At 48.0% G+C, this 27,375-nt stretch overlaps 1 protein-coding gene across 1 annotated transcript in view; it reads left to right on the top strand.

Annotated features, from left to right (window-relative positions):
- PPM1H (protein phosphatase, Mg2+/Mn2+ dependent 1H) overlaps nucleotides 1–27,375 on the top strand; it is a 258,587-nt gene that overhangs the window by 190,609 nt on the left and 40,603 nt on the right. Inside the window, exon 6 of the mRNA XM_082665119.1 lies at nucleotides 3,358–3,476. Coding sequence (XP_082521245.1) covers nucleotides 3,358–3,476 — 119 coding nt within the window. The remainder of the gene's footprint in view (nucleotides 1–3,357; nucleotides 3,477–27,375) is intronic.

Below are 27,375 nucleotides of genomic sequence, written 5' to 3'. Positions count from 1 at the left end.
GCAATGAGTGCCATTGGATTCTAAATGTGAAAACGTTTTGGAACAATCTTAACCGATTCACTTCACTTATATATTCCTTCCTAAATAGGCACAATAGTGATAGATAATAGAATTTTGTCTACATCTAAAGGAGTTCTTTCAAAAATAATAAATTAAAAGTTTGAAGTGGGAAAGAAAGCACCGTGCATCGTTTAATTGGCACCTTTTTTTGCCCTTCCTTAGAGGTAACAAAATAATGCCGCATCTAATAAAGGGCATCTTAGAACTGATGAAATACGGTAGCCTGTTGTTACAAGCGGGGAAGCAGGAGTTTTGTTGAGACCCTGAAAGGCTCTGCATGTGAAGGGGCAACGGATGTCACAGGTGACACATGGTTCCAGGCCCCTTTGAGGCTGCCCATCCCCAGAAGGAGGGGCGAGGTGGCCCCTGCAGACAGCAAGCTGCTGGGGAGTTCCCAGCTACCCTGCAGACTTCTCCTGGTACAACTGCCCAGGCAAATGTATTCCAGGAGAAAGGGCACGAGGGTACAAAATGTACTTAGGAATGGCCTTTGCATCCTAACCTATGTGTTATGTAATGTATATGTGTACCTATGTTTATACACATGCATACTCATTTATGTATACATGTATGTCCTATATAGATCTGTGTATATATATGACACGATTCACGTAAGCTCATACACTTGCACACTCACAGACGCATTGTTTGATATGCAGTTTCTCACAAATAGATCAGCTCTTTCTGTGTAATTACATATTCTGTATGACACCTTTGTATGTGATTGCACAGAATTCTTTTGTGTGGATTTATGCTGGTGTAATCACTCGTATCATTAAATGATTTCTTCTCGCTGCTTGAGGAGCATCGTCATGGCCAGGTTGTGTGCAGATCTGTAACTTTTTGTTAACTGGATCGTCATGGGTGCCTGTCTGTGGTTCACACTTGGCATGGATCACAGGCCTGTTGTTGCCCACTTACTGTGTTTCGTAAATGTGTGCAGGTTAAAGGGCCAACATAAGGGTTAAGATGGGGGTTATGGGTTTGATATGAAGCTTCAGCTCTAGAACCACCCATTCCTGGTTGATAGCCTTGGGCTAGGTGTCTTAACCTCTCTGGACCTTAGTTTCCTCCTTTGTAAATTGAGTCTATGACATGTGCTTTGTAGGATTGTTGAGGTAATAACATAAGGTGTATCGAGTGCCTGACACATGGTAACCCCTAAATCAGTGTCACTCCAGCTTGGAGGGCGGGGTGGGGGGGTAGACAAAAACGCCATGTTAATTCAGTCCCAAAGTTCTGGGAGATGATCGAGGGTACATAAAAATGCTGCTGTTATTGACTGTTAATGCCTCTGGTCCTTAGTTTTCACGGGTGGACCAAAATAAAGGCGAGGAATAGAATGGTATCTACTCTGTAAGTACGTCTGGCTTTGTGGGCATGACTTGTGCAGTTGCCCAGGGCCCTGCACTTGGTTTAATGCTCTGCTGTCACCTTCTTGGAATTTTTAATTTTGAATAGAGGCTCAATATTTTCCTTGTGCCCTGGGCCCCACAGATTAGGTAGCCAGTCCTGCCCATAAGGTTGGCGTGGGTGTGCAATGAGAGCTCAAGAAATACTTACTGTAGTACTCAGGATGTAATAGGGCTCCATGATTACTAGAGGGCTAAATTATTTTCTTTTTACGAGCAGAGACAGTCATGATAAGTGCACTGTAGATGTCATTTCCTTTCATTGTTAGAACAGTATGAGATAAATCTTCAGTTAATCTCGATGTACAGGTAAAGAGACGGAGGCCCAAGCACTTAAATCACCCACTAAAATCACACAGCTTAGAAATTCAGAGCTTGATTCAAACCCAAAGTTTCTCCCAAAGCCTACCCCATTGACCTGCGCTATGAATATTAGTTCCCTCCCTCCCCCTCCCTCCCCCTCCCTCCCTCCCTCCCTCCCTCCCTCTCTCCCCCTCCCTCCCTCCCTCCCTCCCCCCTCCCTCCCTCCCTCCCCCCTCCCTCCCCAAGGAACTTCTCTGTAAAACCCAGTGTTTAAGTGTCCTTGATACCCATAGGCAGCCCAAGCCTCATCCCCAGCAGAGGTTTCAGGGCCCCTCGAAGATGATCCAGAATTCCCCTCCGACCTGGAACCTGCTGGTTACAGCAGACAGAACAGCCCCTCTTCTCATTCTCAGTCCTGTCCCATCCTGTCCCCAAAGCCTGCCCAGCATCACTGGCTCGGAGTTCTTAGCTGGTCCAATCTGACAGCCTGGGGACAGTTCAGCTTGATGCGCTTAGCTTCTGACGGCTACCATCCAGCTGAGACCTCCAGACCACCATGAGAATCAGTGGGAGATCTGCCAGCGTCAGGTCCTGGGGGAAAGAGGCTGTGGGAGATGCCTTTTTTCAGGAGACCAAGGATATGGCCATCTGTCCTATGGCAGGGAGCCCTGGCTGTCCTACGGTGCCAGGCCGTGATTTGCTCCACCCACTCTTTTCCCTGCCAGAAAGAGAAGAGAGAGAGAGAAGATCCATTCCAGTACACTGCTAATAAGCAGGTATACGGCTTGGTGTGGGACGGCTCCGGGGCAGGTCTGCTTACAGTGTGTGGCCTCTGAGCAGGGAAGTCCATACCTGAGCATTTCATCTCTTGGGTAACTGGATTTGAATTTTGAGTGTGACAATGTGACTGTTTGTTGTTTCAAAGCAATTCCCTAAGTGGCTGTTTGCTCAAGACTTTTGTAGTGTGAACAGAGATTTGGGGGAGGGGAAGAAGCCATCTGTTCTGGAACAGTCTTCCAATTACATGATCAAATTACTGCAGAGCAAAATGGAGGGAGTCCAACAGAAAGTTCCTGTCTGGTGCATCCAGTCCCAACCCGCTCCGCTCTCTCAGGCCATTGTGTTGACATGGAGACCCACATGCAGCTTTCAGAGGCCAGGCCCAATAACTAGGCGTACAAATAGGCCAGCAGAGAAAGCCAAGGAGGAGAGAGTCAGGGGGAGCAATCCTACCTCCTCACCGTGCCATTCAGCCCAAGTGAAACCATCTTGAATTTGAATTAAAAAGTGAACCTTTTTCTTGCTTGAGAGATACACGTCTTTGATTACCATTAGTTTTATCATCTCCAATGAAAAAGTCACATTCCTTTATAAATTAGATTCATGATTTTTATTTGTTGATATTCTATTTGTATTTAGAGTCTTCAATCTATTTATCTCCCTTAAAATTTGAGAACTGTGTTCTTGTTTCTGAAATGTGGGCTGTCTCGATTTGCAAAAACATCCTTGGGTCTTATTTTTTCCTCTAAATATGTGTGGTTTTTTTTTTTTTTTTTTCCTTTTCTTTTCTTTTTGCTATTAGGCATTCATGCAGCCTCACTTGCTGGGAAATGAGTTCACACATTTGGAGTTTCCAAGGAGAGTACAGAGAAAGGAACTTGGGAAGAAGATGCTCTACAGGGATTTTAATATGACAGGCTGGTAAGAACACGCCTCCCTCTGCCTTGGCACTGCTGCAGCGTGTGTGAAGGAAGCGCCACTCCCGCACTTTGGATCAGGAGGTGCAGCCAGAGACCTGGGTTTGTGGGGAAGGAAAAGGGGCTACGCCCACTTCTGCTGCTTTCGCCTGGGCGCCAGTTCTCCCATCTGGGTGTTGGTTTGCTTTTCTGCTCTCTGAGGCCCTCCTTGGGGACACTAGACCCACGAAGCTGATGTAATTCCTCACTTCATACAGAGCAAGCGTTGGGGGGCTTTTAAAAACACATTAGACTTGGGTTTTTAGGTTAGGGTTACTGAAGAGGTAGCGGGGCTCAGAGGAATGAACCAGAGCTCTGTTTGGCCAGACCGGTTTAGATGTGAATCATAACTCTGACCTTTCTGAATAGGCAAAGTTGGATAAACTACTTAACCCCTATGAGTGCCATTTCCCATGAATAAAGTGAAAAGATTACTCTTTGAAGGGTGATTGTAAGCACCAGAGGTAATGAGCTGTCTTCATGATTTCGTCACATTCATATCGAAATAAGAACTCGTGGCAAGGGGCATCTTATTCCCCAAACACACCGATATAGGGCACCAAAACCGTTTGTGTGTGTCAGTAGCTAACACTGACTAAGACCTCATCGGTTTCTTCCAACTGAAAAACAGATATGATGATAAAGTACTTAAATCTCATAGGGTTGGTGTAAGGATGAAATGAGAGAGCAGTGCCCGGCACAAGGAAGTGTGGGTGAAGATTTGCTCTAGGCCCTGCGATCTTGACCAGGGAGGCTCCTGCCACGCTGGAGGTCAGCAGAAGGAAACAGTGGCCTCTTTCCTCACCACGTCCCCAACACAGGTGACAAAGTCAATTCCACTATCTCTTCTTCTTTGACCGGAATAGCTATAACAGATGGTCACAGCCCAAATTCCCATGGTGATGACTTCTAGGCTGGGAATCTACTCCTAGGGTACGTACTGTCTTAAAGAGACAGTCGAGCCACTCGGGAGGATCAGAGGCTGATCTAAGGCACGTCCGGTTGTCCTTTGCCATCTGAAGAGAAGGTCCTCACCAGTATCCTCTCTTCTTCTAGAAAAGGGTCAGCAAGTTACGGCCTGAGAGCCAAATTCCACCCCCCACCCCTTTCGTAAATAAGTTTTAAAAGTACAGCCACGCTCATTTGTTTATGTTTGATCTGTCACTACCTTCACACGACAGCAGGGCAGTTGAGTGGTTGCAGCAGAGCCTAAAATATTTACCCCTGCTCTAAAACGTGATCGGATTTATCGGAAAGGGTTCACCATGTTTGCGGCTCTGAGTTCTGCAGTTTTGTTGCCCCAGACTGGGTTTTCTCGCAAATTCATTTTTATTCAGTCAGCAAAGTCAGCACTCCTTACAGAAAAGTTTAAGGTGAGGGATTGTGTAATTCAGAAAACCGTGGCAGAGTTTGGTCTGGTTTTTGTAGAATTTGGAAAGATGGAAGGAAAGGCATCGCAGGGTAGGAACGCACGTGGCTGTAAACACAAACCAAAAGAGCAGATCTAAAAGACAGCGCGGGAAATGGCCAAAATTGGGGGGGTGGGGGGGCGGCTGTGGGAAATTAGGCTGAGTTGGTACCGAGGGAATGTATCAGAATATGGGAAGCCAGGCAGAGACCTTAGGATCTACTGTGGGAGGCTGCACGTCACTCTTGTGTGTTTCGGCGGAGAATGAAATGATGAGAGCGATGTTGTAGGAAGCTTGCTGTAAGAGGAGTTTGAAGGAGACTGACCAGGAGAGAAAGCAGATTCAGGTACCCAGAGAAAGACTGTCACAGCAATATGTACGTGAGATCCCTAGAGCCAAATAGAGGGCTGGAAGCAGAAAGCAGAGAAGGCACGGAAATGAACAAGAAACCAGATGACTTAGGCCGAGGGATGAATGTAAGAGGTAAGTCATCCATTACTCGAATTATACTAGTGTGTAAGCCCCCTGTGGGGCAGCCCAGTGCCTCGTCCTGTGCCCGACATGTAGTCGACAGGCCGTGTTTGTTTATTGGATGAAAGGAAGAAGAGCGCGCTCCACGGAAGTTGATGGGGGGCAGGCCGACGTGTAGGTGGTCAGTGGGAAGGGTAGGAATGAAGAGAGCCTGCACACGAGCCATGGTGCGCTCGAGGCAAGGCCGTTTGTATGTTTTTTCTATGCCAAAAAGGCAAATGAGATCTCAGCAGTCAAAACCAACTTGGTAAACAAATGGCTAAAGGTTACCCCTTTTTACAGTTTTTTAAAATGCAGTTAAGTTCAGGGATTAGATTACATCCAGTGGTATACACACACAGTTACTCTCTCTTTTGCTCTCTCTCTCTCAGGTACGTGCACACAAACACACATTAGCAGGGTCTTCAGCGAGTAAATAGCCCATAAACGGGCTCTCTTTAATGGTACGGAACTCCACAGAAGGTACCGAATTAACTGAGAAGCCAAGACTGAGAATGGCTTCAGTCAGACATGATTTGCTCATTTGTTGCAGCAAAGTTCCCTGCATGGCTGTTGGCTCACAGCTTCGGCTGCGAGCAGAGATTGATGTACGTCTTTGTGTATTTCCTATCTGTTGTTACTTATGATTTGAAAATGATGCTTAAGGAAAAGGAGAGCTGTTTCCATCTTTGTTGGAAGAAGTTGGGAAGTTTAAAGCCAATTTAGACCACTGCCTATGTAAACCCCACCCCCCCACACACACCCCCCTCCCAACTTTAATGAGTTCTTTTAAAAAATGTGGTTTTTTTTGTTTGTTTCTTTGGTTTTTTGCGGTACGCGGGCCTCTCACTGTTGTGGCCTCTCCCATTGTGGAGCACAGGCTCCGGACGCGCAGGCTCAGCGGCCATGGCTCACGGGCCCAGCCGCTCCACGGCATGTGGGATGGGAATCCTCCCGGACCGGGGCACGAACCCGTGTCCCCTGCATCGGCAGGTGGACTCTCAACCACTGCGCCACCAGGGAAGCCCTAAAAAATGTTTTTAACCTCTAACAGAAAACCTCAAATCTAGCAGTTATTTTTTAGGACTGAAGAAACATGGGCTCCCAATTTCCTACCTGTCTGATTTGTGTATAGAGAGAGAAGGGCTGGCAAATGGATCAGCAGGGGCCCTTTTCCCACAAAAGCCTCCAATTACTACCAAGCTCTTGGGATTGGTTGAAGGTGGACTGGTGAGTATTGGCAGTGTGTCACGCTCAAGGAGACAGATAAGTCCTTACCTCGTCCCTCCTTTACGTTTCGTGCCTTCCGAATTAGCCTTGGCCTGTGAGCTTGTGTCCCTGAAACCTTTCTAACAAATAGGGGTTCACCTATTGCCAACTGTTGAACCCTTGTAGCAAAGACCTAGTTGTGGAAATTTTTATCTGCCTGCTTGTCCCGCACTAATCGTGGGGCTAGCTGACAGTGAGTGGGAGAGCTAAGGGCCAGGCACTGTGATGAGACCTTTACATGACTCTTCATGTTGAACAATCCTAGGAACTAGGTACATTTTACAGATGAGGAAACTGAGGCACAGGGGCCGAGTTGCTCAAGGTCACACAACTAGTAAGAGGAGAAGCCAGTCTGTGACCCCAGACAGCCTCACTTCAGGCTGAACTGCCAAATGCCCAGTGATTCCTCCTCCCTTGTTCCATTTTGCAGTTGAGCAAATCGAGGCTCAGAGGGGATTAAGTGGTTTACTCAGCTTCCACTAGTGCAAAAATGTCAGAATAACCCAGGTTTCTGACTTTTAGCCTGGGGCTCTTTCTGATACAATGCATCAACTTTTTTTTTCTTTTTCGGGTAAGATCAGACATAATTATTCGTTCTGAGCTGCGATGGAAGTTTAAGCAGGGGACCTCCATGTACCAGGATCAGCGTCTCCTTGACAGTCCTTTAGAGGACAAGAGGATGGAATGAGGCATTTCAGGAGCTGCTGAGGTAGTAACTTTTCTACTTCCCAGTCTGACCTGATGGACCATCGGCCAAATTAAACAGTGATGCTTCCCACTGGTCACTAAAGTCTGTGCGTGGACTGGGGCCACGTGGTGATGATGGGGAAGATCCCCAAAGAACCGAATCTCCTTTACTTAGGAAAAGCGATCGCTCTCATTAGAGCAGCACCCTGCCAGCTCTCTGCGGTGTGTCTGCAGCCGGGAGGCAGTGAAGGGGAGGGCGTGGGCTCTGGGAAGCCTCTCATAATTAAGGATGAGTCTCTTGCTTCCTGACGGGGATCCTTTCTCTCCCTCACCCTCACGCTTTCTCGGAGACCGTCGGGCAGCTTGGCAGGCCCAGGTTGCACAGAGGACGAAAGGTTATCGCCACCAGGACCTTCCTAATGAAATCCGTCTCTCACCTGGCTCCTAACCCGAACCCTTTCCCAGCCTGCTCAGGTAGTTGACACAGTGGCTTGATTCACAAAGGCATTTTCTAACAGCGCCCCCAGTGCTGAGTTGGTCCCTGACGCATCCCAGCTCTCGCTTTCTGTGCCTGGTGTCACTGGTCCTGGCGCCAGAGAGCTCTGGTCTTGGACTCAGCGCGAGCCGCTGCCCTTCCTCCCTGGCCCTTTGTGTGGAGCTGCTGTTGCAGGATGCACACTAGCTGGCGTTACGAGCAGAGCGTCCAGACCCACGGCCCTCTGAGCCGTCTCAGGCCATAATTTGCTGGCAGGCGTCCGTGTTACAGGGCTGAAACAACAGTTTCTCACAGCTGGCTTTGTGGCACCAAGTCCCTGCTCCTGTGACCGCTGGTGATTTCGCTTTCTCGTGAAGGATCTGTGTTCTTCGTGCTCTGTGTCCAGCCGCGTGGGGTGATGAGCAAGCCGGAGCCCCAGCAGGACAAGGGAGGGCGCTGTAGCTTCACCCCTGGCGTCAGGCCAGATTCTCCAGCAGCTGTTCCTGGGCTGATGGGATTTGTTGAGAGCGAGGGCCAACGACGACGACGAGAAGCCCATCGTGTGAATGCAAGATTGCTTCCAGATGGTTCTGGTTAAGAGGAAAGTACACCAGAATTCTTTCTTTAAGCAGAGCCTCTTTTAACATTTACAGTGGTCTTGCTTCAGGGGCAGGCTGGACCAGTAACTTAAGATTGCATGGCTTACTTAGGAAGGAGAGTACCGCCTTGGGAGATAAGCTCCCTGGATACTGCTCCCGGCTCTGCCAAGGTTCTGGGGCCTTGGGCCAATCCTAGGCCTAGGTCTCTCGTTTGATAAAATACTTTCTTTGCCCTTCACTGCCAACCTCCATGTCTGGTGGCGGGAGGGCTTTGCTCTGCTTTTCAGAGCTTCTGGGAAAGACAGATTCCATTAGGAAAATTCCAGTGATGGTAACCTTTCATTTTTATCTCTTGCAGCCCTTAACTCTTTATGATTCTAACTTGATGACACATCAGGGTAATTGTTCCCTCTTGTCTTTCCCCTGAAACTAAGAGCAAATCAGAGGCTTTTCCCCTGGGAACAGAGTGGGGTCCACCACCATTTTCTCCTCTTAGCATTCACTACTTTTATGAAGGCAAAGGAAAGCTTTTCTATTCTGTGTCCACTCCAGCCGAGTGGCCACTAGTCACTTGTGGCCATTTAAATGTAAATTAGTTAAAATTAAGTAAAAATTCATTTCCCAAGTCACACCAGCCACATCTCAGTTGCTCAGGAGCCGCATGTGGCTCGTGACTACTGAAGTGGACATTGCAGATATAGATTTCCATCATCACAAAAAGTCCTAGCAGATGGCAATGCAGTCTAGATAATGGAAGAATGCGTGTCTAACTGGTGAGGGACGGTGCCAGGAGCTGTCTGTAACTGAACAACCCAACAGCAAAGAGTTAAAAAAAAAAAAAAGCTGAGCCTGGATGGGGAGAACGGAACGGTGTGGCCACGTGTTGTGGCTTCTGGCCCCGCTACAGAGTCCAAAAGTGGGGGATGGGCTTTCCTCTCCTTTTGAGATCTTCAGGGGTATAAGTCATTGTGTTTAGGGATGACGGTCTGCAGCGATCACTCACTGGCGAGCCTGCTGGCCAGCCTGAAGGAAGACCCATTCCATCTGCCCTGGTCAGTAGCACACCTCCCTCCTCCAGCCGCTCCCCGCCACCTCCTGGACCGTGCCAGCTTTCGGCGCTTTTATTCATCTTGCTTTTCCTTTCACTTCTTGAAGAGTATTCCAGACCCCGAGGATCGGAGTAAAAAGCAACTTCCCTTGCAACCCTTTCCTTTCTGTTCGAGGTGACCTTTATTCTCAGTCTGCAGCCTGGAGCCCAGCTCAGGGTTGAGCACTGCAGTCCCACAGCATTGGGCTTCTTACCAACCATCCAAACATCTTCTGGAGAGAAACTCACTGGAAGCAGCCTCCCAGCATGAGTCTGGAGCTGCTGGGTCGAGTTTCACAAATAACGTAGATACGCCTTCTGTCTTATTTTTTATTGCTCTTTTCAATGCCCTCTGACAGTGCGTTCAGGCAGGCTGACAGGGAAGGGGATAAGCAGATTGAGAAATGCCACAGAATGCTTTATGAAGCCAGCTCCAGAGCTATACCCGCATTTAATATAAATTGATTTATTGAATCAAGCACAGAAGCCCTGTTACAGAAACCCCAGGCTTTATCCTCTGGAGGACCACCTAATAAAGCAGCCCCAACGGACACTCCTCATTAGCTTTTCCACGGATCCCCAGGCAGATTTTAAAGGGACAGTGTCCCTCCTTTGGGCTGACTTTATATGTTGGCCACGCCTGTGGGTCTAATTAGCTGAGCATTATTAGTCTTACTAGGAAAGCCTGCATTGCCTAGCAGCTTGACTTTTGAGTTTTAAGGAGTAATTGGAAAATTCAAACCTCTTCCTCTTCTTGATTTTAATCACCTCTAACCCAGTCTTTGGAAATTTACCTGCAGATGGCCCTGATGCCCATCGTTGAGGCACAGAAGGAATTTTCTGGTCCCTCCTTGGTGTAAATCCTGACGTTAGTGTTGGGCCGCAGACCTCACCGAGGAGGCCTTTTCTACTCACCGGAGAAATAGCACATTTTAATTTTATAATTACTTCACGAGAAAGCAGGCCATTCCCGAGTTAAACCTGGGATTAATTTCCTCCTAGCAACTTGTATTTTCAAATTTAATGATTATGGGCCACCGTGGCTGCAGCCTGATTACTGAAAGCAATCTGGAAATCTGACTTTGTGGAGAGAAGAGGGGCTTGGGTGGCATTTCAGAGAATTTTAACCCCAAACCTCAGTAGATTGTAGTAGATGGAGATTGGCCAGAACAGGAATTACGTGCCTGAGAAGTCCCCGTGTTCCCAGCTCCGCTGGGGCCCGGGCTGAAGGCCGAGCCGGTCAGCCTCACGTCAGGAGGGTCCGCTCCCGGGCTCCCAGAGCAGCGATGATGAATGGTTATTTGCGAGGTGCATGTTCTGCATCTTTTCAAGATTTGCGGCTCTGGCTGTAGGAACAGCAGGGAGGAAAGCCGGCCCTGCTGCGTGCAGCACATCTCCCGACAGTGATAAATGACTCCTTGCTCCCCGCCCTCCTCCCTGCCGCCCTGCCCATGAGGCCAGGAGAGGCTGAGAGATCTTTGCAAATGGTTGGAAACCAAGACACGCGTTGTCGGGCCGCAGAGAGGAGAAAGAAAAGAGCTGCCCAACCAGCTCGCTCCCTGCTGGTCGTCCACTCACCCTTTACACACTCCTACGCCTCTCTCTGCTTTGATGATAAGTGTAAGTGTGTTGTTCCTAAAGTGGCCAAACTACTTCCAAGCTTTTCCTTCCTCCTCAGACCCTGTGAACAGTCACACACTTATCTGTGCCCCTTCATATACCTCCGAGAAGCGGGGTCTCTGCCGCTTCTCCGCAGTGATCATTGTTTGGGGTTGTCCAGTATATGGGAGGGAGCAACTTAGCTCTCCCAGTCACCTGGGGAAGTTTTAGGGTGTCAAGTGCTTGCCCAAATCCCTGTTAAAATAGCCAGTGTCCTTTTAGCCAAGGAACCCCAGGACCCACTTGTTTTTATATTTGACACGCCTTTACTGTACATCTGAGGCATGTTAGACATTGCCTCGTAGTTAAGAACAAGGGATGTGGAGCCAGACCGCCTGGCGGGGACGGTCCCCAGGTGTGGCTGGGACACATCGCGTTGCCTCTCTCTGTCTCAGTGTCCCCGTATGTAAATGGGGCTAATGGCCGAGCATATTAATCAGATGGCATGAGTTAGTCTGGTTCATCGCATTGACCGGAGCCTGGCATGGAGTAAGTGCTGTGTGTGTCTGATAATAGAATCATTCGACGTTATGGAGGTTGGAAGGGCCAACAAGACCTGACCCTTGCCTCGGGAGGTTTACGGCCTAATAGTATGTGTTGAGATGCTTGTTTCCCAATTGTAATGAGAGGCTAAAAACCTAAAAGAAAAAGGAAGGCAGTTTAGAGAAGCAAGAGACTGAAGATCGGGGAGTGCTGGCCACTTCCGCTGGGCAGGTCTGTCCGACAGCTGCTGTGCCAACTTCTTATCTATAAGAGTCCCCCCCCCAGTACAGTTGGAAACCCCTCTGTCACTGGGGGCTGCTGGGTAGGGTGTTTTTTGTGTTATTTGCTTGTGGGGGGTTTTTGTTTATTTGTTTGGGTTTTTTTTTTAAATCCATCCACAGACTTTCCATCTGTCTCTGTGTTGGACCTGATGAGGCACTGCTGCATACCTCCTGAGCCACAGCCCAGGAGCCGGGTTTCCAAGACCCTCAGTGGCCAAAGCGTGTCCCCACGTAGGAAGGATCTTATCAGATAAGGCTGTGCTCACGTCATAGAGGTGGTCAGCTGGCCCAGGAACTGGCTGGCTTTCTGGAAATTGATCAAATGATATATTTTCCATATAAATCTATTCTTAAAATCTCAGGAGTGAGGGAGGTAGATCTGTTGAAATTTGTGCATGAATAACTAAAGCAAGACAGAATATAGGGCTTACCAAAAGGGGGTTTGAAGAAAAAAGGCCCTGTGGCTGTGGAAGAGGGAGTAGTGGTTTTGAGGAGGGGAGATAGGGACTGGGGAAGACTCAGTGGAGAAGGTCGTGTTTGAACCAAAGGTCTGAAATAGGAGAGGAGTTTCAAGAGGGTTGAGGGCAGGAGGGAAGGACATTCTGAGCAGAGTATATAGCACAGGTGGAAGCCCAGGGGCATGAAAATAAGTTGTGTGTTCTGGGAATGTGGAAGCTGAAGGTAACATTCAAAATATTTTGATGGTCAGCATGGAGGAATAGGCTACATTCCGGTCCTAGAAGCCCCCCTGCTGTGCCAGGCATTAATTCTTTCTCCCTCCCTTCGTTGCTGCCTGAGGGCCCTCTCCAGCTGCAGCGAGCGGGGGCCACTCTCCGTTGCGGGGCGCAGGCTTCTCATTGCGGCGGCTTCTCTTGTTGCGGGGCACGGGTTCTAGGTGCACGGGCTTCAGGAGTTGCAGCACACGGGCTCAGTAGTTGTGGCGCCCGGGCCTATCTGCTCCGCGGCATGTGGGATCTTCCCGGATCAGGTCTCGAACCCGCGTCCCCTGCATTGGCAGGAGGATTCCCAGCCACTGAGCCACCAGGGAAGTCCGCATTAATTCTTTCTTTACTACATCATGGGGATTTTAGGGGAGAATCCAGAGCAGCAGATGGGGACTTGGGACAGTCATTATTTGCTAGCCAGTGCAGGAGTTTGTCAGTGTTTCCGACCTCCGTACTCACTTACTGGTACCTATCAACTACATAATGTTCCTGATGGTAGCCTAACATAAGTGAGGGAGACTTTGAATGCCATGCTGAGGATGGCAATAACTAACATAATTTTATTTTCCCACCCTTGAGAGCTCTACACCTCTATAAAGTATGAAAACGACACACAGCAGGACAGAACTATAGGGCTGACAGTATATTTAGAAGGACATATGGTCCAATCCTCAGTCTATTTATAAGATCCTGTTTTTAAGGAAATTCCAGAGAAGTGAGTGCTAGAACACTCCGACCAATTTCCAGGTACTGGACAAGCCTGCCAAGGAAAATCCTATGTCCAACCTGCACTCCTCAAGTTATAACATTTCACTCTCACCAGAGATAGATAAGGTTTTTCTTTTCCCTGCCACCCCTTCTCTGCCCACCAGGTTTCAGAGTAGGAAATCAATATTGCTGGTTTCAAGCTGACAGTCCCATAAAGGTGCTGACTCACCATGGCTTGAGGGCCTCTTCATCAGAGTCAGCTGGGGTGCAGGTTTAAACCCCTGGGTTCTGGGCTTACCCCAGGAATCCACATAGGAGAGTTGGAGAACCACCACTCCACACCCTGAAAGATCTCATTCTACCTTCATGTTCCTCTGACCTTCAGGCAAGTCAATCTAAGACTTATTCATAGCAAGGCAAGGTCTTACGTCTGTCCCTCGCTGAAGAGCTAAGCATGCGTCTTTCTGTAAGAACTAGAAATGCTGGTAACACCTCCCCTTTTTATCCTTCACCTGGTTACTCTGGCGAAGGCAATGAGCCTCTGCCAGGTCTAGGTTCAGATTCCACCAGGATTCAATCAGCTGTGTCCACCTCCCCAGTCAAATCAAGTGCTGTGTATCGTGCTCAGTGGCCTAAAGGACAGAGTACTGGGCTTTATCTGTCTCTGTGGGGTGATTAGTTTAACTGTTACTTACTCATTCAGTGAACTGGGTGTTGTGCTGGGTTTTGGAGAAACAAAGAGGATAAAAATAGTCCCTGACCCCATGGTGCTTACAGTCAAGTGTAGGACAAACCCATACCCAAACTGGCAGAGGAGTGTTGACCCACGAGGAAGCTTTTTCACCTGGAGTGATTATTCAATAGACTTTTTTTTTTTTTTTTTTTTTTTTTGCGGTACGTGGGCCTCTCCCGTTGCGGAGTACAGGCTCCGGACGCGCAGGCTCAGCGGCCACGGCTCAAGGGCCCAGTCACTCCACGGCATGTGGGATCTTCCCGGAACGGGGCACGAACCCGTGTCCCCTGAATCGGCAGGCGGACTCTCAACCACTGCGCCACCAGGGAAGTCCTCACCTGGGGTGATTATTAAAAACATTCCAGAATCCCTGAGGTCCTGGGCTCTGGGGTTTTTTTTAGCCTCCCTCCCAGGTGATTCTTGTATATCCTTAAACATTGACCTTGGGCAGCCCCAGTTATTCTTACCATGGCTAGGACGAGCGACAGCTTGCAGAAATGATTGATTAGCAGGCACTGGGCACACCGGGCTCCTTAGCAGGCTTGTGACTCCAGCCTCCTGCTTATCCTCCTGCTGGTGCTTGGGAACTTCTTTGTCTACCTGCGTGGACCAAAGACTGTGTTCAGGAGGGGGCTGTGGATGGGACCTGAAGGGGGGGATAAGGAGTGATGAAGCCCTTAGGTGCGAACAGTTGGTCAGAGTTGAATTGAGCCTCTCTTATACTTTATTGGCACTTGTGCCCGTAACCTGGATAGATAGTTCAGGCCTCAGGCACGGTATAGATACGTGGGCTAGGTCAGCAGACCATGCTCCCGGGGTATCTAACTTGCTGGTTTCTCATTCCTGTTCATCCTGAGTAAATGGTACTCCCTCCCCAAATTTGCCTAGTCCTTCTGGGTGGCCTTGGATCCCTTCGTGAAAAACTGGGCATCTGAGTGTGAAGATTTAAGGTCTCTCAATCTATAATCAACAGAACGACTTGAGAGCCAGACCTCAGGTTAAACCTAATTCTGCAGTGACCTTGAACATCCACCATATTGTCAAGGGAAGAAGCAGCCCGAGAAGGTGGTATGTTTAAACTTGCATGCGACTTACTTCTGTAAAAACCTGGAGAGGGGTAGACCCTAAAAATTTTTATGATATACTCTGAGGATGAGATAGTAATTAAGCATTCTTCTTGCATATCATGCCATTTTATGGTATCTACACAGATCCACAGCTCTTCAAGAAGGGGCAGAGGACCGTGGTTAAGAGCACAATGCACTTTGCTGCAGACCTGGAAATGAGCTTAACCTCTGTTGTTTCCTAGCGGTGTGACCTCCATTTTCTTTCCTTGTGTAATGGGGTTCATGTTAATACCTGTCTTAAAAGGTTGTTCTAAAAATCATCTAAGTTTAAAAAATATAAGCGCTTAGAACAGTGCCTAGAGCGAAGCAAGTGCACAATAAACGTTGGGTATATTAGAATTCCGTACGTGTTAGGGGTGAGGTGATGGCGGAAGCTTTCACAGTTGCTGCCTTTGCAGTCCATCATCTAAAGCAGTAGGGCCACCCTGATGCAGGAGCTGAGAGCGCTATGCTCCCCCCACTGGTAATGTTGGCAGCCCTCACCCCAGGCCCGTGCTTCTTACCCTGGGGCTCGAGTAATGTGGATGTTAGCTGAGGATTCCGGAAGAGTATAGTCCCGCAGGATAAGCATCTAATTCAACTGAAGATTTGGGGGTGAGGGAGGATATTTTTGAGCTTTGAAATAAATGTTGCGTGTGTATGCTTATGCAAAATTCTCATCGCTTTTTAAGAAAGAACAGAAGACTTGAAAAAGCATTGGTGTTTACTCTGAGATACTTGAGCTCGGCCTGTTCAAGGGCGCTTGAATGGAAATATTGAAAGGATGTAGCATACGTTCGTGTCCCAGTGTGTAAGTGCTTCTTCCAGGGAATAACAGTAGGACTTGGTGCTCTGGGCTACAGATATCTACATGACCAGAGAGAGAAGCTTTGTGAGGCAGAGCTGCAAGACCAGCATGGAGGAACTGGCCTCTGCAGTAAAGCCCTCTTTGTAGCAAACAGGTTGCTAATTTCTCCCCACCATTCATGGATGTGGGGTCAATTTTGGTTATTTCCTGATTTGTATATATTGACTTGGTCTCATACGACATAAAGACCGATGTCCGTGAAATTCATGTTTGTTTCAGAATGAATGGTCCCTGAGGAGGCAGAAATCATTCCATATTTGTGTGCTCATAAAACAAGGATCTCTGCTTCATACCTGTGGGAGATCTAAATGTTATTGATTAGAATATGAAGCTCTCCTAGCCAAGTGCTAATGCACACCAAGTGGATGCTGAATCAGAGATCCTTTCCAAATCTGAAATTTCCCGAAAAGTCATCCAGAATGTTTTGTCCTGAAATATTATTTGTTCTGTTTTGCATGTGTACCTGATGGATTCTATTTTCAGTAGACTGATTCAAAGCATTTTTTTCCATGTGAATCCTTTTCCACTGCTCACCTTGGGCCCATGAGTCAAGAAATGACCCTTACTTTATTTAACTCCATATACCCAGCACCTGTGTGAGTGCCTGGCGGCTAGTAGGTGCTCAGTAAACATTCACGAACGAATCCGGTAGAACCTGTTGCTCTCATCTCCGGTCAGAGCCTGATCTCCTCACGTGGAGCTACCAGGAGCAGCTATCCAAATTCCTTTCTACACGTTTCCAACTGTGAGTGGGGACCCGTTTGGCGGTTGTGAAATCAGTTTGGTGTCTGGAGACGTGCATTTTAAATTAAGTTGCACAGGGAGAAAAGAAAATATCAAAGTGGATACCACATGGTAAACATAAATATTGTTTTTTGAGGTGTGTGTGGGTGTACACTGGGTTAACAGGATCGATACGTGTCTTTGAAAGTCATAGAGTGTGAAACCTCTGCTCTAAGCCAGTGGATGCTCCCGGGGAACGTGGACCAGTGACGTGAACGCAAGCCCTGTTGTGTCTTGCCGCCACCAGAGGCCTGGCGGTAGGAAGAGGAGTGTTTAGGCCACAAGAGAGGCATGGTTACCACTCGCAGAACGCCAGGCGGGCTCTGGTCCAGGCATACTGACGGGAGGAAGGGGAGAGGTAGGCATTTTCCCAGGGCTTGTGGGTCGGCCCTACTAATGGGTGCCGGCGGGGGGGGGGGTGTTTCCTCAAGGGCAACTGCAATGTCAGGAACAGAAGGAACAGAGCTTGCCCCCCATTATGAAAAGTTTTCCTGCAGAGAGGGCCGGAAGGTTTCCCCTTTCATTGGTTTCTCTTATTCACAGCCAGCCATACACAAGCTGGGCTGCACGGCACCTGCCAGCTCTCTTCAATTACATCACCAAATATTAATCACACTCTTAAATTCAAGCATGCTGTTTGTGCCTGAATCCAGACTGTTGCACTAGATTGGCACCAGCGCATCAACGTGTATATAGCTTAGGGCCTGCAGGCTTCAACTAATTTAAATGACAGTCCAAGGACCAAAAGGAGAAGATAAAGTGGCATTTGTTGGTGGAGGCTTGGCCTCACAGGGGGACTTTCCCAGGAATCAAGTAATTAAGATACCCATTGACAACAACTCCTGGCACATAAATCCAGGGACCCAGTGCATCAAAATATGACCCCGTCCCTCAAAACTCAGATCTACAAATAAGGAAAGCCTGCTTGTATATACAGTGGTGAGCCTGTGTCAGAGAGGGTGCTGCCCAGAAGCATCAGAGAGGATATTCCTAACCCCCGGCCTACCTGCTGGGTAGGGGATGTTTCTTAGCCTCTTGCTACTCACCCTGGGGCCCTGAGCACGGCCTCTCAGCCTTACTCCCCGGCTCTGACTTAATGACCTCATTAAGTTTGGTTCACATTCACCCTCCCTGACAGTTGGGGGACATTTTTCCAGCATATTAAGATTTCATCCAAAGACAAATTTAAGAAATTTGGGGGGAATTTCTTAACTGTGAATCTTTGAAACGGGGCCTCTTAAAAGAAGGCATTAAAAAAATAAGAGACCCGACAAAGTACCAAAATCTTGTGTTGCCTTAAAGAAAACGCAAGCATGGGTATTCATGCCGGGAGCAGGGGGTGTGGGCCGCCCACTGCAGGGCCATCTCCAGGAGCAGGAAGCAGCCTCCACTTTCTGAGCTCTGTGGTTAGGCTTTGGGCTCGACTCCTTTGCAAATACAGAGGGCTGGCAGGAAAAAGGAAGAATGAGGTGATTGCCAATCCCCCGTTGCTTTTTCCAGGAAGGTCTGGGGGAGGATGGGTGTGGAGAGAGCTGAGTTGGTGGGAGAACTGCTGTGGATTCCGTGAATTGCTTAATTGAGGTCATGCCAAGCTCTTAAAAGCCACGGGTAGCATTTGGGCTCTCAGCATGTGTCTGTTCCTGACCATCCAGGCCTCGGTGATGTTTCATCCCAGGCCTCCTGGGATTCAAGCTTCTGTTGAGATTTGGTTGTTGGAAGCCAGAGATGGGGACCAGAGCCTGAGACGCTCTGTCTACCATCCTCCATCCAAACCTGCTCAGCCCCTCTGAGATGTGCCTCTGTCTGCCTAGGACTTAGTTTCTGTCTGGGCAAATGAGACTTCCTGGGGCTTAACCTCCCTCCTAGAAGGGCGCTGAGCTTCTAGCTGAGGGGGGAAGATTCTCCATTTGTGACTATTTCAGACCAACCCAAAAGCACCCCCTTTAGATTATTAGCTCGGAGATACCCTTCTGAGTCTCTGAGTCTTCACTTTCCAGTGGAACCGTAGACCTTTCCGGATGAAAGGTGCTCTCCTTCATACTTTGGTATCACTAGCAGCAGTAGAAAAAGTATGAATTGGGGTGTCTCGGGGCCTCAGCAGGAAGCAGTTTTCCTGGGGGAATGTGCTGTCCTCCTGCCTGTGGGGACCGGTTATCTGTGCTCTACCTCCCCAGTGATGAGGGACGCTCCTAAGACTATAACAGCCACCACTTAGAGTTAAATAGCACCTCATCCTTCTTCACAAAGGACCTTCCCAGACATATTCGCATTTAATCCTTGGAAACTTCCGTGAAGAAAGGCAGCTGAAGAAGCAAATGCAGTGAGGTTGCGGGACTTTGCCAAGTTCACACAGCTAGTCCACGTGAGGACTCAGCTGTAACTTCAGAACCTCTGACTCTACGCCCACAGTGGACTCTGCCAGGCGGGGAGAATCCAGGAAGAAAGACTCCCAGGGGAGGAGAGCCGTCCAGGGCCGTGTCAAGAGGTCAGCGAGTGGAAGAATGTGACTCACTGGTGTGTGTCACTGGAGCCGCAGGAGTGGATGGTCAAGATGAGGCAGCCCCTGAAGGAAGAGGGTCCATCCCAACCCTCAGAAGGGGTCACATTCTTCTTAAATGACTTTGAAGTCCCACTAAGGAAATTAAGACTTAGGGAAGTAAGTGCTGTTTCCATCCCTCTTTCTAGGTAAAAGTCAGGACTTAGGAGAGAAGGGAGAGCATGGAAAGTGATCTATGTGGATGGTGCCAAAGCATGAACGTTGGGTCCCTGGCCTGTGGGTTACGAAGTCAGAGTGGGGGCTGTGGCTGGGAATGGAGGAATCAGCAAAGATGAGAAAGAACTTTCTGAAGTGGGGACTTGCCTTCCCAGGTAGACTTTCGCCTGAGTTAATATGGAAGAAGAACATTATCTAGGTAACACCGTAGACCCTGGAGAACCACTGCACCAAAAGCTACCATTCTGGAGGTGATGCCTAGGAATTACCATGAGAAAGCGATAAGCAAGAAGATCATAAACACCATTTTTATAACTTTATGACTATCTACAAATTCGTATTGGCGATAAAAGGGAACCTAAACTTTTAATATAATGGAGTAGACAAAAATCCAAGGTATCGCTGATGGAACTCAACTCCAAATTTCAGCCCCAGAAAAGCTTGCTGTTAAGGAAGAATGAGCGGGGAAGCGTGTGCTAAAGAGGAGGTGGCAGCCTTTATTCATGTATTCATCCATTTAGCGTCCACTTTACATCCACAATGTGCCCGCACGGTTGTCGATATGAGGATAGAACAATGAATAAAACAAAGTCTCTGGCTGCGTGGAGCTAATGTTTTCGAGGGGGAGGCAGAATGAGTAAATTAATAAATACGGTAGTTTCTGACTGTGCTGTGTAAGTACCGTGAAGAGATGAGACAAGAGCAGAGAGCATCATACTTTTAGATGAGCGGCTGGAGAAGGCACTCTGAGGGATGCCCAGGAGCTGGCTCTGTGAGGGTCTGGAGGAAGAATGGCCCAGGAAGAGGGAAGGACGAGCCCCCGTGGCACATTTAAGAAACAGGAAGAAAGCTAGTGTCCCGAGCATGTGGCAGGGTATAAAAGATGTCAGAGCAGTGTCAAAGATCAGACCGTGGAGGGCCTCATCGCTGGGTTATATTTTAAGATGATAGAAAGCCACTGGAGAATTTTAAGCCGAGGAGTGATGACTGTGGATGAAAAGAGAAATGGCTGTGGAAGATTTGCTTGCAGGTGTCTCGGCCAGTCTGAAAATACAAGCAAAGGTTTTTCTGATAAAAATTCCAAAATGGATACAGAGATGAGACGTGTTCATCCAGGAGGAGTCGTATAATTGCTACTCACCAGAAGGGTGAAAAGACATCACTGTGGCTGCCGGGGGATCTCTTGAGTTCAAACGTTCAGTGAATGTGTCTAAAACATATACTCCAAGGAGCAGCACACAGCGAGGCAAGACCAGAGCGGGAAAGGGATGTGCGTGTGAGCGGGCATGGGCTGAGACTTAGAAAGCAGCCGCTGAAAACAAGACTTTTTGCTTTTGTTTTGTGAATACATAAAGAACAAGAAAATACGACAGGGCAGAATAAATCCACTGCCTGGAGTAAGTAGTATGCGCTGATTTGCTCCCTTCATCGAACATCTGTTGGGCACTCATTATGCACTGAGCAGTCTCTGAGGTACCAGGGATGCCACGGGTAGCAAAACAAAAATCTCCGTCCTCAGAGAACTTAAGTGGGGGGCAGGGCGCACAGGGGAGCAGTCGAGAAAATAAACGAAATAGGTAAAATACTTAAAATGTTAGGTGGCAGGAGATGCCTGAAGAGAAAGAAAGCAAAGAAGGGGAATAGGAAGTTTGGGGGTGGGGAGTGATTTTTTAAAGAAGGTCATTTCATTACTTGGCTTTTATTTCAAGTGTGATGGGAAAGCCATTGGAGGGTTTGAGTAGGGTAATGACGTTATCTGACATTTTAAAATAATTACTCTGGTTGCTCTGAGAATAGAGGTAAAGGACAAAACTGAACGGTTTTCAGCACCTTCACTGCCATCACTGTAGCCGTGGCACCATCCTCTCTTGCCTGGATTATTGCAGGGGGGCCCGAAGAGGCAATTGCAGTGCTGTAGGCCGGAGAAGATGGTGGGACATGAGTAAACAAAATACTCAACTCTTGTTGTGTTTCCTTCTTACTAGAGGATCAAGAAGGTGAGGCATTTTAAGCTGTTAGCAAGAAAAATATTGTAAACATTTGCCAAGTGGAGGCTGGATCCAGAAACAAGAGTAGCAGAAGGTAGTTAGAAGGGTGGGACCGAGTGGGTGGGTGGGTGGGGACCTGGCCTGAGAGCCACAGCAAAGGAGTGAGAGGGGAGGTGACTTAGAGTGCAGATCTCAGAGGATGCAGCCCATATGACCAGGTGCTGATGGGGAGCAGTGAGGAAGGTCATCAGGAAGTAGGTAGGAGTTATAAGGTCAAGATTCCAGAAGCACCATCACAGCCTGTAAAGTTGCTGAGAATAACGTGCAGGGGAAAGAATGGGAAAGCAATCTGTAAAGCTAAACTGAAGTCCTCAGGGAAGGTGGGAGAATGCCCTGAAAGGGGAGGGAGGGGTGTGGGAGCAGATGGGGGGAGGCAGAAGGAGAGCTGCAGTCTGGAAGGGCCAGGCTGATGGGGGAGCAATCAGCGCCTCTCTCTTGCCTTAGGAGTGAGAGCAGTTTGAAGGTTCAGCGTCCCCTGGAGGTGGTGTAATCTGCAGAACAACTTGGATTCACTAGTAAGTCAAGCTCCATTAGCAGTCTCCAGCGTTTTGATAGGGTGTCTAGGCTGGTTGATCGTGGCAATAGTGTACACGGATGTATTTCGACTTTGTAAGAAAGTTGATGGTTTCTTCTCTTAGTCTTTGGACAAGATGGAGAAATACTGTGTGGACAGCAGTTCAGTTGCTTCATAGATGGCCTGAGAGCTATACCCGAAGAGTCTAAAATTCATGAGGACAGTGTCTCTCTGGATCAGTGTTTTCAGGCTTTCTTAGTCCTAAATCACCTCCTGCCCCTCCACCCAGTAATTTAAACATGGATATCTCATTGTCTGCCCTCTACTGTTGAGTCTGTCTTCTATGTTTCCACCAGACAAGAACACAATTTTTCAAATTGCACTTACTTTCATCCACTTGCCTTCAAAAAATGTTGATATACCCTTTGTCTGGTTAGGTTGACCTGGAGGAAGGTCTCTAATGGCTTAGTTCTGCTTAGCATTGTTGGTTTTCTCCTTCAATGACCCGGATGAAGATGGCAGAGCTGGTTGTCAAATTTAACGTGACATAGCGTAGAAGGAGAGCTGAGTTTTTTGGATGAAAGGATATGGATTCAGATGTCCCTTGGTGGGTTGGAACGATGGACTGAAACTAGGAAGATAATAAGGGCAATGGAGTTTTCCACTCAAAGCAAAATATTCATTGCGTAAGTGTAAACTAGAGGAAGACGATGAGTCAAGAAACCTTCTCAGGTCTATTTTCTTGTGGACTGACTGGGCTTTTGTTTGGTTGGGTTTTTTGTTTGTTTGTTTTCCCTCGTCGTTTCATTATATGACCCTAAACCACGCAGAGACGTGTACCTGCACATACCGCCAATATAAGCTGCAGTAATGTAAAAAAGAGCAAGGTCTGAATCAAAGAAGTAATCATTTCATTCTTTTGTGGACCACAGCTTAAGTGTTTTCAGTTCTGAGTGCCATTCTTTGAGGACTGTGACAAGCTAGAAGGCTCCGAGAGGGCCCCTCGCACGGTATTTGGTGCTCAGTTAATAAATACTGGTTGAACGGATGGTTAGGGATGGTGCCTCAGGTCCTGTGAAGGACAGTTCATGAGACTAGGAAAGAGGAAACTTTGAGATAGCTCTCTTCAAATATTTGCAGAGCTCTGAAGTAGAAGAAAGACTAGATTTCTTTCATGTTTTCCCAGAAGACAGACCAACACACCAGTGGGTGGACTGGGTCCATTTAAAAAAGAATTTTCCGGGGCTGTTCTCCAGTGGCACTGCAAAGTTAGTCCTGTAAAGTTCCTCTGACAGAGACTGTCTACAGCAGCCCGTTCGATGACAGAGGCCAGGGCCAGTGTGAGGGGTGTTGAAGGAGGGATTCCTGCATTTGGGGTACAGCCAACTTAGTGACCTTCTGGTCTCTTCCAGAGCTGAGCTTCTCCTTCCAGTGGGTCCAGATCAATGGTGCCTTGTCTTTGCAGCTTTGCAGAATCAATGCTGCAAGGGAAACTATTACACTTACTTTTAAAAATGTTTAATGGAAACTTCTGAGGATACCGCCTGGAGTTAGGGAAAGCCCTTTAATTTATTTAGCCCTTTTTAAGCCTTGCATTATTTTTTTTTCTCATCTTATCCTTGTGTCAGTTGGCCTCATAAATATTCATAAAGGAATTGACCCCAAATGAGAGTCTAAATATCTTTCCTAAGCCTTTCAGTTTTGCTTTCTTGTAACAAGTAATTATCTGAATATGATCTCTGGTCAGTTATACTATTGTAAACTAGTGAGTAATCTATTCGGGGAGGTTTTTTTTTGGGGGGGGGTTGTTTTTTGGCCACACCGTGAGGTTCGCAGGATCTTCGTTCCCCAACCAGGGATTAAACCCGGGCCCCGGCAGTGAAAGCGCTGAGTCCTAACCACTGGACTGCCAGGGAATTCCCTGTTTTGGGAGTTTTTTAAAAAACTTAATCAGGATTTCGGAAACCATAGGATCTTATGTGAAGGAATAGACTTTATCTATTCATCTTAAGCCCTAAGTACGTCTATGTCTTAGAGCTCTCAAGCTTCCGACCTCTCTTATCCTCTCACCTCCCCCAGCGGAGAGGAGTGGAAGCCAAGGACACTTGGGAAGCGTACAGATTCAAGCCCACAGCCTAGACATGGACTGTGGATGTAATATGAACAGCAGAAACTTAGTTGGTCCCTTAAGCTGCAGGACAGGTTGAGGGAGGCCTGCAGTCTGTGGGAGAGGACCCCGTCGGACTCCTTGGCCACAGGTAAAATGACCTGGGAAGCGGTGGCTTCCGCGGCTTCCCTGTGTTCTTCCCTATAGGCTGTGTTGGGGAACAGCTGCTGGTTTTGTCCCCTCATGGTCACCTTTTGCTCTTTTGCCTCACACAGAAAATTCCCCTTCCTTTTCTGCCAAAAGTTCTCCATCATTGCCTGCTTTTTACCCACTGAGAGGTGGGCAATAATGGTCTCATTTGAGACTCTTCAACTAGAAGAGAAACCTGCAGAGCTAAACCCTGACATCACATTTCTTTGGTGTGTTTTCTGGGACAGTCTGAGTTTAGCTTAAGGGCCGCTAACACGGGATACGATCTTGGGAGAGTAATGTAACCTCGGTCTCCTTATCTGTCAGATAGGACACTGCAGGGTCTTGGAGAGATTTTAGACATGGTACGCAAATAACCAGCCCAGTGTCTGGGCTTGTACAAGGTGTTCAGTAAGTTATAGCTGCAGTCCCTATTATTAGCTATCATTGATTTACGCCGTCTTTAATCACGTTACCAGTTTTAACTCTTGAGTATTTTACTCTTTGTTATTTAAGACTTTAACCGTGGCGGGAAGTCCACTTCCCGTCCCGTGATGAGCTGTGCTTCAGACTCTGAAAGCCTGCGGAGGGGAGGGTGCTCTGCTTTCTCTCTTTATTTGTAGTTATTCACCCTGGTCATCTGTTGGGGAGGGGAGGGGAGGGGGCTCGTATTTGATTGAAAACCAACAGGAATGGCAGGAACGGAATAAACCTTTCTTTTCCAGAGCTGTCTTTTCTATTTTCAACTTTTTTGTTGTTCTCGAAGATGAAGAAACAGGGGCTAAAATGTAACATTAGCACTTGTGGCGGTCTTGTTCCTGTGGGTGACAACTCCAAGATGAGTGTCTGCCTTTCAGAGCTGTGGTGACACAGACTTCACTCTCCTGAAATTCTCTGCCCCGAGAGAACTCGATTACCTGGGCTTACGGTAGAGTCAGAGGACAGTGTCTTGCCGCCTTTTCAAGCTTGGCAAGAGTGTTCGTAGCCTGTCTCCACTGAGCTCTGAGAATTTCCAGTCCTCGACTCTAGACCTGCCACCTTCTGCCTCACGAGTGATTCCAGACTCTGTGCCTGGATCTCCAGGCCCCAGCCCCTCCCTGGGGACCGTGCCCACTGCATATCCTCCTCTCTGTCTGAACCTGTCTTCTTACTCTCCACACTTCCTCCCTTCGCTCCCCAAGCCCTGCTTGTGCCCACTGCACAGCCTTTCTCGAGCCATTACCCCCTTTCCCTTGAGCCATGTAGTCTGTCATCTTGAGGGTCAAGGTGACAGGGGGCTTATTGCTCAACTGATTTTGAATGTTAGCTAATGATTTTGGTCTCTAGTAGTGGTTCGCAACCGTGGCCGCACACTGGAATCACTTGGGAAGGTTTTAAAAAATTCCTGGTACCTGGGTCCCATCCCCAGAAGTTCAGATTTAATTGCTCTGGGATGTGACCTGAGCATCAGGATTTTTCAAGCCTCCCCAGGTGATTCCATATGCAGCCAAGGTGGAGAACCACTGGTCTACAAACTCGTTCAATCCCCAAGCTGAGTGTATTCTAATAATAGCTCTGTTTGGTCCCCAAGTGACTTGGATACCACAGGGTCTTAAATAGTTCATGGGAGTATAGAAACATCAAAGTAGCTATTTCCACCTTGTGTTAGTTTGGTAGATTTGGGGGAAGGAAATAGTACGGTTCCTTTGTCGAAAATTCAATCCACGGCATACCGCTGGGCCCACTTGACGGCAGCAGCGGCAGCAACTAGCTTTTATCAAGCTCTCAGCGTGTGCCAGGCACTGGGCTAAATGCTTCCTAAGCTCGCCACATTCATCAGCCCATTTTTATCCGCACAGCAAGCCCAGGAGTTTTTGGCCTCTCTACTTAACGAGGAGACTGAGGTCCAGAGAGGCTTCTCCGCTCTCCCAGGGCTATACAGAAAGCAGTGCTAAACTCAAGCACAGACACGTCCAGTGCCAAAACTTCTCTGTTCCTCTACCCTCTGGGAAGGAACTTAACCAAATAACTTCCTGGAAAATAAGGATGTGCCTGCTTTAGTTTTGGGGTTGAGCCCTTTTTCAATCGGGTTGCATTCTTTTGTATGTCAAGCTCCTTGGATGTCGGGTTCACTCCCAAGCTGCCTAGATATATCCAGGACCAGGGGGCACGTCACAAATTAATTGTTTTCATGCACTCAGGAGATACTAGTTGAGAAAAGCATCTTGCTCCTAGCCTCTAACCTAGCAGAACCTACCCCATCTGTTACTTAATCTTCCTACCACTTTTCTGAGGAATTGAATAGGCAGTGTTCTGCCCATTGTGCAGAAAGGGGGACTGGTGTGCCACGTATTAGCTTCCTACTAAATACTAGCGATAGCTACCACTTCTCGAGTACTTACTAAGTGCCGGGCTCTGTGCTAAGCTCTTCACATCCTGTGTGGGCATCCTCATTTACAGATGAGGAAATGCAGACCCAAAAAGGTGGAGCTCCTTGCCCAGGGTTATACAGCTGGTAACTGGGTACCACGTGTGCTTGTTTGTTTTTTAACTTCCTTGTGAGCGAAATCGCAAGACGTGGCCTTCGTTTGCTCTCTCACCATAGCCTGGCCAGCCTCTGCCGTGTGTGTCGTGGCATCTGGACAGCCGTGTCTGGAATAAACCACTGAAGCGTAAAGTGGATTTCCTTTCTGTGTGTCGAATGGCCATTTAATAGCTCTCGTGAAACAGAGGATTTTCTGCCAACCTTGAATATCAGGCTGAGGTCAAACAGGCTCTAAATATTCCTTCTGCAGCCATTCCAGTACGAGGCTGCTTTGGCATAAACAACCCCCGAAGGTGAGAACTGGCTCTTGGAGCAGCCCCCCCCCCCACCCCCCCATCCACCGCTGAGTGCTGCTGCTTCTCACAGCTCCAGATTAATGACAAGAAT

Source organism: Grampus griseus (genome assembly GCF_964374135.1).
Source record: "Grampus griseus genome assembly, chromosome: 11".
NCBI lineage: Eukaryota > Metazoa > Chordata > Mammalia > Artiodactyla > Delphinidae > Grampus > Grampus griseus.
The sequence above is the reverse complement of the archived record's forward strand: the minus strand, read 5'-3'. Positions and strand labels throughout refer to the sequence as shown.